The following is a 12,972-nucleotide window of genomic DNA, read 5'->3' on the forward strand; positions in this document are numbered from 1 at the left end:
AAGTAAAATTGATGAATTTTTGTTCCGATTACATTGTTTTACGGATTTATGAAGTGACTTGTGATTTCATCGTTTCCTGCTCAACATAATTCTTTTGTAATGTAAATTGTCAAAAACAAAAATATAATTGTAGAATAAAGAATGAAGGGTATATTTGTGGAAAAATTTAATACTCTTAAATAACTTTTCACAATTATATAAATACAAAAGCAAACCAGCAAAATTATTTGTACATTTAATTCTACAGTGCATCTTGTGTATGGCCTATACGCATACCAATGCACATTTGCTGTAGAGAACGAAAAAGTAATAAAACGTTTTGGTCGAATGAACACTTTGTAGCACTATATGTGTGTGTGTTGTTTTGAATCAGATGGTGATGCAAGGTGATCATCTACTTGGGCAAAAGAGTAGAATTCCAGTGAGACAACGATCTGCTTATTTATCCATTCGAGTAGTTGGCAAACTATGTTATTTGGGTCAGAGTTGTAGAGGCTTTTGCAAAATATGGGTTTATAATATTTCTGCCTTGCCTTCCTGGCCTTCCACAGTGAAAAAGTTTCCCTTAAATTAAGAAATAATTTTGTAATAATATGTCATTAAATTAGTAATAGTTTACCTTTTAATTAGTTTTAAAATAATTAATATTTTTACCAATACCATAAGGGACACAACATACAATAATTCAAGTATATCAATAGGATGATCTTTCTCTCAAATTTTCACCCTCAATTTTCCCTTCATATACCCACCCAATAAATTAACACGTGGACTGCCATGCTAGTTTTGACCAGGCCGTTATTGATTGCATACAAGTTATGTGGCTACCAGATTGAGCAGATTGCTTTCTCTACACTTTCTCATCAATTATCGTGGAGGAAAATTGTTCATAACGGTAGTGGAAGGGTTTCTTTACATCTTTAACATGTAAATATAACATTGTTTAAACGAAATTTAATGTTTAACTACTTGAATGTCTCATGCGTTCCGTGCGCTTGGGTGGTGTCCATCGCAAATCGCATACAAGCTCCACTAAATGGGAAGATATCTGTCTCTCTCACACAACAGACGATCGTCTATACCAGAGAAAGCGATGTAACGACACGTGGTTGAAATTACATCAACTTTTACAAACCTTTTAGAATGTACAAACACGTATAAAACACATAATGCAATCGTTGCCAAGATAAAATACAAGGAATAATAAAGAACTTTTCATACTGTGTCGTAAATGAAAAACATTCAAAACGTATCAAACGTCGTGTAATGCAATTATTTGAATTTTCAAATTCACTATCCAAGATGACCGACGAATATTTCTTTCAGTTTTGCATGGAAGAATATTTCGTGGGCTCTTTATATTATTTATCCAAGAAAGAACACCATCAGCAAACCGATTACCTGTAACTACTTAGTTTTATTAAGTCTTCCATCTAATCACATTCACCTATTTGTCTACCGTTGTTCGAGCTCCGGAACACCGGAGAAGAAGAAATCAATCTAACGGGCGGCAAATACGCGGCTGGTGCCATTATACCCGTTTGCTACGCAGTTTTGAGCTATAAAATCGTTTGCCTATGTTCACTGTGTACCCGCGATCTGCGTCACAAAGCCTTTATGCATTATAGTTTAAAAGTGTGAAAACAAAAGTGTTCCTAAATACGGATGAGTAAAACTTCACGCGACTCTTGGAGTAAACGAGTCAAAAGCTTGTAGAATATTTGTTGATCTCTTTGCTTTAATTGTTTTGAAATCTTCTGCTTTTTTGTTTTTGTTTTCTAAGGTACGCAACGTGTGATGTAACAGTAAATAAATATTAACAAGCTATTACAATATTACAAAAGTAAGGAACTAGGCACGAAACAACCACATAATATAACATTCATTTGTTACGAAAATTATTCTCTCCGGCTCTGTCGCATTTGCATTTGGTGCGAGATTTCGTACGAAAATGGTATCATCGTTACGCAAATTGACCATCTTTACACTGGACAAGCAGCTATTTTCATCTTTTTTATGACCTAAAATGAAACAGATGGAAAGAGAAAGAATTTATTTACCAATATTACTTACGGGGAAGTCTTCTAAATACAGTTCAATGTCACTAAACATGCATTAAATAGGTGTAGAAGCGAAACGAAAGAAGGAAGGCGAACAAAAAACAATTCTTTAGTTGATATACGACAAACGTCTAATAGCAGCTTTTGAGCCTCTTTCCTACAATGCCACTAGAAAGGACCAATTGTTAAAACAGCGAGCTACATATGAACAAGAATCGGCTACTAGGCTACCATATTTTTGCACCTCCGTCTGCAGCCAACGTACTTACGCGTATGTGTATGTGCGTCTAAACCGAGCATATACTTGCTAGCATAAATGTAAACCCCAAATGCTCTCTACACTACGTACTCGCGATCGCTTATGACCTTAATGCCGTGCTCTGTGAAAACAAATTTGATCATATCGTCGTAACTACGCGACGGGCTGATCCGACCGGTCGAAGCATTCGTCGACGGGCCCACCGTGTGGGCTGTGTTTGTGCTTAAAGTAGCTCCTAGCTTGCTAGTAGCGGCTGTGGTGGACGTGGTGCTTGCTTTAGTCAGCGCCATCGCACCCCTTTTCGTACTACTGCGCTCGGTTGCTATGGTATCGGAGGTGCTATTAGTGGTCGTGGTCGTGCGTTTGGTCGATGATGACGTGCTGGTATTGTCTTTGTTGGTGCTGTTTTTAGCGTTTGTGCTTGGTTTGGGGGTTTGTTGTGTGGGTTGGTCCATGGGCACACCAATCCGCCGGGGACTTCCCTTACCGATCGCACTCTCACCCACCTTCTTTCCCGCACTGCAATCGCTTTCATCGAGCGTGATGTGCTGCTGGGCGGGTTTCGTTGTCCCATCGGGGGAAGTTACAAGCGGCGGTGTCGGTGATGGTGCCGCGGTCGTTATTATCTGTACCGCACTGCCCGGTCTTCCTAGAAACGTTGCTCCCCGGCCGGTAGTCGGTTTAGTATCATTTGCACAACAGAACACCTTGTTCAGTGTGGTTGGTGCCCCGACCGGTATGGGCGGAATGGGGAAATCCGTTTCATCCATTGCCTCACAGGACGATCCGAGCTTGTTCCGTTGGTTTTGATGCTCGATGTACAGATCGGGATCGTTGATGGGGGAGATGGGCGAAATGCTCATCGCCTCCGTTGCACTACCCGGTGTTAGAATGTACTTACTGCTTAGCGTTTCCAGCCGTGTCCAGTACAGACATGTGGGAAAGCGAACATTCATTAGCGACAAGGAAGATGAAGCAATCAAATGGCAGTTAGTTTTGCGCGGTGCTGCGCAAGCACAAATTGCCCCTTTCACTGTATAGGACACGCGGGAAGGTTATTGTTTTGTGGTACCAATGCATCACCAAATTCAATTCGATTCCGTCCATCACGAGAATGATATGAATTGCTAAATTCCATCAACTCTATACTTACGTGTCATTGTTCGATCCGAACAGGCCAAACTTGCGTATGTAATCGGCTACATGATCGTCCAGCAAGTATTTCACCGAAAGCCCGCGGCTCAATAACCTTCGAATTAACGTTGAACTAACGTCGTTCGTTACCCAGTTCGTAACGATCGTTATGTTGCGCTAGCAAAATAATAGATTGTGTTATTGGATTAAGGCATATTTTTGTTCGCTGACATAATCCATCTCACTTACTCGATACCGACTTAGCAGATCGGAATTAAAGATGAACTGTTCCGGGTTAGATCCGGCACGGGATATTACCACCACACCATGGTATCCCAGAATCGCTTCCAGATCCTCATCCTTCCACAAGCCCGGCGTAGCAAATGATTCTAGCAAATCGGCACCACATAGTAGCTTCAGTTGCACCTGACCGCCGGTTCGTTTTATGCCTTCCGGTATCCAGGCGGGTATGTGCTGGTTGTTGATGGTCCCATTAGTATCTTTTAAGTACGAATTTATGTAGTTCTGTAACGAGTACGTAGACGAATCAATTGACCATGAAAAGATGAGTCATTTAAGGGGCCATACCTGATGATACTGCAACACTTGACGAGTTCGTGTCCATTCTTCTTGTTGCGTTTCCCAATCGGACAGATGAATCCAGTCCGATGTCTTCAAGCCAATCTTAATCATTGCACAACGGTGTGTAGCGGACACGAGTCCTTTCTTCGAGTATGAGTCATGCACCGGCGATACTATCCCACCGACCACCTGTCCTTGGCCCATTTGCTGGATGTGATCGCGCGCAATTTCTACCAAACAAGCAAACGGAATACGAGCATTAATGGAGAATACTTTTCTTTATATGCCATTTTACCTTTCCCCTAAACTTACCAAACATTCGAAAGTGCATCGGTGTTGGCGGACTGAACGAACCGCAAGCTATCAGCATTATTTTTGTCGACGATGTCATTCTCATTTGTGGTTTGATTGTACAGAAGATACACGCTGATCGAAAACGTATTACAAGACAACTTGCGTTAAAAATAACACCAACACTTTACGCTACACTTTTCCTTTTGCACTTGAGCTACACTTGCTAACGATGCACCCCCTTTCAACCAGGTGTGATTATATGCAGAAAAATGTTGTTTATTCGATAGGAAAGAAGTTTCCGGAGTGTTGGACATGAAGTTTTTGGCTACCGAGCGAATGTTGTTGTTTTTGTTACATCAATACAGGGCTCTTCGGTAGGGTGAGAGTGGTTTTGATGGCTTCACAATTTAAATTTATTTGAAAAATAGTAAATACGTAATGGAGTTGATGCCTTTTCCATAGAAAATGTGAGAGGAAAATTAAACGTGTCTGAAAACATGATTATTATTCAAATAAAAGGAAAACTAACTTTTTTTGAAAACCATACCAACCCTGCAGTAGTCTGTTCTCGATTTGACACACAAATCGTCTATACCTCATGGTTGAATACTTTGTAAGTGCGCATTATTGTCTTTTCGTTGTTGTTTTTCACTATTTTGAATGTGTAGTTGAAAAGTCAGTGGCTCTCAAGTTTGAACGAGGAAAATTTTTTATTCCTACAACAATTTTGCGCTGTAATTTTTTTAACTTGGTTCATTTCATAGAGCATAATTAATCATTTGAATCGAGCATAACATATTGATTCTACAAAATGTTATGAAATTACAACTAATGCACTACAATGTTAAGCCTTTTTTTGTCTTTATTAGTTTTTGTCATCGTTATCGATAGAATCCGACGCACAGAAGAGAATTTCGAAAAGAAAACTTCCTAACCTTGATTGTTCATTAACCTTTTTTCACTCATTTTCTCATTCCAGGTCAAGAGCGTAAGTTCACACCGGACAGAAGCCCCAAAGGGAACGGAAAAGTGATCTACCGATTATTGCCTTTTGGCAACGACTTCCGAGGGTTGAAAATATCCTCCCATTCCCTACCTTCCTCCCACCGTTCAGCTTCAACCGGAAGCCACACGCAGTAGTAGCTTACGTTTGCCCGTTGTTTCCGATTTAATTTCAGATTAAACTTCTCCATGGATGCGAACAAAAACACACAACTCTTTGCGTCCTCCATCATCAGCTGCTTCCTCGCGATGGCGCACACAATAGACGCTCATCGTTAGAATTCATTGCTGGTACTTAGGCAAACATTTTTGATGCTCTTACTAATGCTCGTCAGCGAAGCATGGCAAAAGTTTTCCCCCCGGCCCAGGCAAAATCGTTTCCCTGCCTACGGAAGCATACCACGAAGGGGACCACGAACGCATCATCTTTTGATAGGGAAAACATCTTCCCCAACGTCACTATAGTCACTTTATCTCACGCCGCAAGGTGCCGCGACGTACGGTAGGAGGTAAAACATTGATTGATCACATCTTTCCGGGGGTTTCACTTTTTCGGCAAAACATTGCCCCCAAACTTTGTGCGCACATTGAATGTTTTCTGGTAGGCAAGGATGTACTATATGTATCCCTTTTGCTGACTGACGCCAGTGCGCTGTGATACGGTGGAAGTGACGATTGGAGTGAAGAAAAGTATCGGATGTTCAATCCTGTTTTCCCTGACTAGTTTGCTTGTGTGTATGCACAAGACAGCCGAAACCGTTTATGGAGTTTTAACTCATCATCCGCATAATAATGGGATCGGTTGAAAAGTACACGATGGAATGAGCCATAGTAGATTGGGCCGCGGAAGGAAACTCATCCATTTTGATACCATTTTCCCGTACTCCGCCGACCCGTAACGACACCGAATCGGACAGGTTCAATCATATGAACCATTCCGGAAATGGCGTGATTAATTCTCTATCGATTTGTACCGCATTTAGGGGTAGGAAGGATGAAGACAATTTCATGTAAAATGCTTCTCGCATTTCTTCCCATGAATACCGTATTAAGATACGGCCTGAACGTGGCACTCAGAGGATTATTTTAACTGATTTTTGTTCTTTTTTGTGTAATTCAAATTTGAGTAGCTAATCCACTTTATGGACTATGCAGTAAATGTTTTATAAAATGATTGTCTCAATCACATTAGATAAGTTTTTTAGTTTAGTTAAATTTGAATGCAAGATCGAATCACTGAGATCAAAAATCCTTGGAACTCATGAGGAAGTCAATAAAGACCATAAAGATACAAGTACGATGAAGAGTTCCCGAACTCGATCGTGTAGAGATCCTCCTCCCTTGGATTTGGGAATGTTTCCTTGGCGTGGGAAACAATCAACCATATACATATTGGTATGTACTACATCCGATCGCGCATTCACTTCGATCGAACACGATCGATCTCGTGGGGCGTTAGCGCACATGGGCACGAAAAAGATGAACCCACACACACACACCCTGTTGGGGGGTAGGGCGTTTCATGCACACAGTGCGTGTGTTGGTGTTGGGTGGCGTTGTACGATCATTTCGCAGCATGCGATCTTTACCGAAACCTCTTTATCCCTTCACGTTTTTGCGTTCGATCGCTATGGGGAGGAGATTCCGTTGGGGCCTGGATGGAAATGAAAAAAGCAGAAAACCATACGGTTTGTTTCTTCCATATTCCTGCCATCTTTTGGTATGGCGTGGTGCGTGCTGCAAGCTGGTGGGAGTAATTAGCATAAATATTACATGATTTGAGTAGGGGGATTGGCCGTCCGTTGGGTGAAATTTTGCCTCAGGCAACTTGGAAAATCTTTATCCGAAGGGAAGAAATGAATATTTGCTTCTCTTTTATACGCGTTTTGTTTTCATGTGAAGCGTTGTTTGTTGCTCTCTCGTTCGGTCAAAATACCAAAAAACGAAAACTCCACGGTTCATCACCAATCGTGGGCTATCGGGAAAATTGGAATGGGGAAAAATATCCGGACCAGGAAGTACTGATACAAGCTGGCCAGTGTTTGCTATGCCTTTGTTCGTTGTTTGGCAAAAACGAAGGGGCCCAAGAGATAGGGCGTCCATGAAGGACGAAGAAGGACGGTATGGAAATTGAGCATTACATTTCATATTGTGTCACGGTTAGTACAAAGCAACTTAGTCCAAGAGGCAAGTGACTACGTTAGGAGAGCTGGGATGGAAATAATGAAGGATGAAGGGACACAATTGTTTAAATTATGGGGATTTTTCAGAGGGGAAAACTTTTCCTTCAGACAGACAGACGACCGGTTGGGTTGGTGGGTTGGTGGACCAAGCGGAGATTAGTAATTTTTCCTTTACTTTCCAACGATATCTCTTTTGTTTCATACGAAATGGCAAACAAAAAAATTCTACCGTACGGAGGTGGACACAGGGCGAGAAAAGCAAAAAAACGCACAGGGATAACATTAATTTATTCCATTTATTTTATCTGGTATTTACATAAGTATTACATTGAATTTATTTTTCTTGGAGCACTGTTGTTTTTATGTTCACTTTGTATCCGGAGATTTGGGGGGGGGGGGGGTGTTTTTGTTTTATTCCTTAGGAAATTTTCCACACAAAAAAACAGTTTTCCTTATAACAACAAGGAAATGAAAGTACATTTTTTTCATGGAGCATTTTTCTTTTCCTTTTCTCGTGTTGTTTTTTTTTTGTTGAAAAAAATGGAAAACTTTTCCTTTCTTATTGGGCTGTGTATTTTATATTGAAACAAGGATTTATTGAAGTATCACGGAATAAAAACCTCCGAGACGTGGCGATTTTTTTTTCTCTCACTCTCTTTTTCTTTTTGGAGGAAAATTCTGAGTATGAGATTGCTTCATTGGAGTTTTAATTAAGAATACGGATTTACGACAACAGAATGATTCATCAATGCAAATCTCGTTTTTTACTCAGATTGTGAAAATTAACATGTTTTCATAAAGCTTCTTTATAGTATTTTTTTTGTTTTATTTTGCTGTATTTTTTATTTAAAAACTTTTACACTGCATAATTTATAGCACATAATCTGCATGACAAATTACTTCATAACTGACCAATTCAATTTGTGTGGCGCGCGCTTAAGTGTGCGAGTAAAATTATTCTAATTTGGCGCCTAGACGTCGAGACGCACGCTCATCATTTGAAAGTGTTTTAATAAATCTCGACAATATATTTGACGGCGGAAGGAATGAATGAACAAAACCAAAAAAAACGAACAAGAAAAGTATGATTATTTGTGACACAAACGATCTGAAATACGCCAGACATATTAGTGACGAATCTCGTGTCGTTCTTCTTAGAAGACAAATTAAAAATAAACAAACGGTCGGATGTGGTTTTTTCGACTTTCAACAAAACTGATCAACAAACAAAGCCAACACACGATCGTCACAAATCGTTTTTAATTTCCTGTTGGTATATGATCATCATCAAACCCTTCCTTTAGGTGTGGAAATAGGAATTGATTTTTAATCAGATTAACCAACCAACCGTCAATAAATGTAATTAAATTCGTTGAGAACTTTTGTTATAAAATGTAATTCAATAGTAACCGAACAATGAAACAAGTGATCGTAACATTCAAACCACCTGCTGGTTGTGCGGGAAAACAAAACACCCAAAAAACCCTACATTAACTTGACGCCGCGATCATTGTCCGCCTAATCGCTATGATCTCATAATGGGCTGTTGGCTGCTCGGTAGAACGATCACATTTATCACACATTCCCATAGTGTTCTCCCTGCTGTAGTGTAGTAAACAGTACTGAGAAACAAAAATAAAGGCTTCTAATAACGAGCGATCGTAAAATATTTTAATTTTTGAACGAGTTAGACAATGAAAATCGCCCTAAGCTGATTGGTTCTTACTCACGAGAGCAAACAGAAGAATAGAGGAAAAAATACCCGATCGTATCAGAACAATATAAAAAAAAAAATCCCCTATAGATACATGTGCAACCAAAGACATTCGAAAGACGAACCCATGACGTGATTCTGATTTATTAAATGGCTGATTTACAGTCGTTCATCAAACGCTCGGACGCTGTGCCGAACAATCAGCCATGTTGGGACGAAAAGGGAAGAAGGGTGATAGGAACTCCGCACATCTGACAAACCTCTGGTGACGGGTCGGATTAATCCCTTACCTTTACCGTTGGTTAAACCGGTGACAGTGACGCGAACAAATGGCCAATGTGTGCCAAACGGGAGAGGATTCGTGGTTTGATGGGATGATTATGGGCGAGAAAGATTGTGATATGTTGATCCCCACGATTGAACCGCACCAATTTCCCCCATCCACCCCAACTCGCTTTTTTTTATCTATTTTTTCGCTTATCTTTTTCGTGTTTCCACCATCGAGTGAAATGAATTTTTGGGCCACTCATTACAACCGTAATGGAAAGCACCGAGCAAATACTTTGCAATTGTGAATATTTCGCTTCAGTCTCCCCATCCAAAATGATGAGGGAAGGTGAAGGTTTGGTGGATGATCATTATGCCTTTTTATTTATCTTACTTGCGCCATCGCATTGCTCACTTGTTTTGATGAAAATTAAAATTAAAATGAAAACGATGAGCAGTACAGTGGGGCAAAAAACAAAACAAAAATCCACCAAAAACGCAAAACGGACCGGGGGCCAATACATGATGTCAAAAAGTGTAATCACAAAAAATTTGCAGCAATTATTCTAGTTCAAGCCTGTAACGAGCAGCACAAATTATGGGACATTTGTTTTTGACTATGAAGGACACAGTTTTTTTTATACTGTCGCCCGCTGTGCCGGGCAATGATTTTGTCGGCTCGGGACTTGGAATGCACTTCCCAAATGGGGTTTTGGTGGGAAATGAGTGTGGAAAAGTCTGTCGAAAGAGGGAGGGGGTGGGAAGGAGCGAGGTCACAAAAGAGTTGAAGAATTTTGAGCACATTAGCAGGCGGTAAATTATGAAGCAAAAAGGTACATAAGGTAAGGTACACCATGGTGGTTCGTACGCGATAAAAGATTTTTCAGTGCACATGAGTTGATTGTGCAATAAATTGTTGCTGTTAAAACGAGAAGAATTTACATTAAACATTAAACAAAATGTAATCCAATGTTTTGTACAATAAAGTGACATTTTTAAGATAATATTTAGCAATACACTAAATGTAAGGGAAAATATTCATAAACTCGATCCAAAAACTGAATATTTTTGGAGGGGTTTTTTTAAATAAAAATGTTTTTAATGATTGATTTGAAGAATTTTATAGAGAACTAATTTTACCCAAGACAATCCTCTCCTCCTCAAAAAATCCTCAAGAAACTCCTGACCTGTTCACAGCGTTTTGAGAAATTGTGAGGAGAGTGATTTACAAATTGATGTTTTGTGACAACTAACTGTTCCTTCGTGATATGCATGAGTATTAAAATGTTAAAACATACTAACAAAATTTTAAAACATATTATGCTTACAAAGGTATGAACAATTTGTTTTTAGATAAACCTCTTCAAAAACAAATTTATTAAAAAAAACAAAACAAGAGAAGTTAGTTTTTAATTCCTTTATCTAAAAGAAAATAAAAAAAAAGATTAATCTTATCTGTTTTATATCACAAACTGGAGCACCTTCAGAAGGGGATGTAATTTATGTGCGATTAAATCGAAGATCACTCATTCGCTTGCTCGCTATTTCAGTGAACTAATTATGCCACAGCGCATTCGGCGCTGTAGTGATCTTTTTTCCTTTTTGTATTTGCTTCAACCCCTTTGACATGAATAGGAATTTATTTTTATTACATACTGCGTACGGCAACGGTAACATCCGGGATGGTGGACATAAAACAATATTAAATCTAATTTATAATTCATCAAACCAAACGAGATGAAATGACAAAAAAAAACGCGCAAAGATCGGGCACACACGCACCAGGGGCAGGGCAGAAATAAATTTTAAAACACAACGCTCTCACACCTCATGCAGCGTTACCGGGGTCCGTTCATAAAACCATAACAGAATTCAATAAATCACTATCATTGTGTGAATCGGGTGAAGTGTCGCCATCGTCATCTGCCATCGGGGAAGGAATTTTACCAACCTAAAGTGTCTCGTAATGAGCGCACCATAGGCACTAGTTTTGTGTGTGTGTGTGTGTTTTTTTTTAATAAAATGTTTTTTGATATTCCACCAGCTTCATGTTCAGCGGGTTGTGCGTTATTTTCGTTCCGATTTTTAAACGTTTTTTTTTTTCTAAGCCAAATGAAACAATAACAACAAAAAGTGATACCCACAATCAAAAACGATTAAAGCAATTTCAGTTTTATTACTACTGCCAGAGGGGCTACCAACCCCCTTTGGCAAGGGGGAAGGGGGAAAAATGTCGCCATGAAACATAATCCCCAATCTGTCCGCGATTTGTCCCGGATAATGGGTTGAGGCAAGAAAGTAAAGGGAAGGTGGCGCATGAAAGGCGAAAAGGAAGTGTGGATTGGAACGCGTTAAATCACTTTTGCGCTATAATTTCCTTTCCACCCATTACGACGTTCAAGGCGGCGGATCTGTTTTTTTTTTCTCTTCTTCCAATTGGTAAAGTAGAACCCAAATTAACCCTGTCGACGACCGTCAAAAATTGAAAGAATGCATCATTTTAGAACTGTGGCTTTTTCCTTCTTTTCCGCATTTACATCTTGTAGTTCGAACACTAAAGCTATTGAAAGGTGTGAAAATTGTATCGCAAATTTATTTGTTACAAACTTGTCCTGTGAAAAAGCTGCTGAAACAAATGTGCAAATGAAGCACAACCACTAAAAACCAGCAAAACAACGTCCTTTGCTGTGTGTACATGGAGATAAAATTAAAATATCACAATCAAGCAACACCCACCTTGTTCTTCTCACCCTCCTGGAAGGAAAACTCACCTTCCCGGCCACCCATCCATCCACCCACTCATTCACGGAAGGAAGAAGGGACTTCAAAATTCGATTCGATTAAAGTCCTGCTCCCCGGCCATTGGATGGAAGGAAGAAAGAGGATTGTTTTGGTGCGGAAAGCTGGCCAACGTTGAATTTAGAAGCTTTTCCTTTCGCGTATGATTTACGAAGCAAACGCGTATGTGTATGTATCGCGTACTGTATGGTTTTCCATCCGAGATAATGATATCACAGCCTGGAGCAGCAGCAGAAAGAAAAACTAAATGCAAAAGCGAGACAGTTGCCAACCAAAAAAAAACAAAACTGTGGTAAGAAAAAGATGAAACCACCACAAATCTAAAAGTCACAATTGTGTGCATCCTCTCCAATCCCTCGATCCAGGAAAATAGCAAACCACCCCCGTCGGGGGGGTGTAACGCGCTTGTAATTCATCGCCTCCCGTAAAGGGAAAACGGAAATCAAACACACAGATAAATATTCACACACAAACACAGTTTGAGGTACACACACACACACACAAACACACTCACGGTATACGAAGTGCCGGGCGCGAACCAACCGTAAGCGTCCGCGCGCGCCAAAGGTCCACCTTTTTCTTATTAATAATATTATCAAAATGACTCCACCTTTCTGTCATAATAATAAATTGGTTTATGACGCGGGGGGGAAGCTGTAACAGTTCCTGCAGGTGCGA

General features: G+C 40.0%; 1 protein-coding gene across 6 annotated transcripts; it reads right to left on the bottom strand.

The window, feature by feature from the left end:
* Positions 1-1,397: 1,397 nt before the first annotated feature.
* Positions 1,398-4,679, bottom strand: LOC125763459 (nicotinamide/nicotinic acid mononucleotide adenylyltransferase 1). Of its 6 annotated transcripts, none has more exons than XR_007418348.1 (6): positions 4,348-4,678; positions 4,042-4,265; positions 3,703-3,978; positions 3,473-3,630; positions 2,330-3,219; positions 1,398-2,021 (listed from the first exon to the last, which is right to left on the bottom strand). XR_007418348.1 is itself a non-coding variant. In XM_049426678.1 (6 exons), the coding sequence occupies exons 1-6, from the start codon at positions 4,430-4,432 to the stop codon at positions 1,983-1,985; spliced, it is 1,176 nt and encodes a 391-aa protein (XP_049282635.1). In that variant the 5' UTR covers positions 4,433-4,677; the 3' UTR covers positions 1,398-1,982. The 6 variants fall into 6 exon arrangements, 4 of the variants coding, with proteins under 4 accessions (XP_049282635.1, XP_049282637.1, XP_049282634.1 ...); XM_049426678.1 differs by having other exon boundaries at positions 2,826-3,219; positions 4,348-4,677; XM_049426680.1 differs by lacking the exon at positions 2,330-3,219 and having other exon boundaries at positions 4,348-4,673.
* Between the last annotated feature and the right edge of the window lie 8,293 nt (positions 4,680-12,972).

Source organism: Anopheles funestus, chromosome 2RL, assembly GCF_943734845.2.
Source record: "Anopheles funestus chromosome 2RL, idAnoFuneDA-416_04, whole genome shotgun sequence".
Classification (NCBI taxonomy): Eukaryota; Metazoa; Arthropoda; class Insecta; order Diptera; family Culicidae; genus Anopheles; species Anopheles funestus.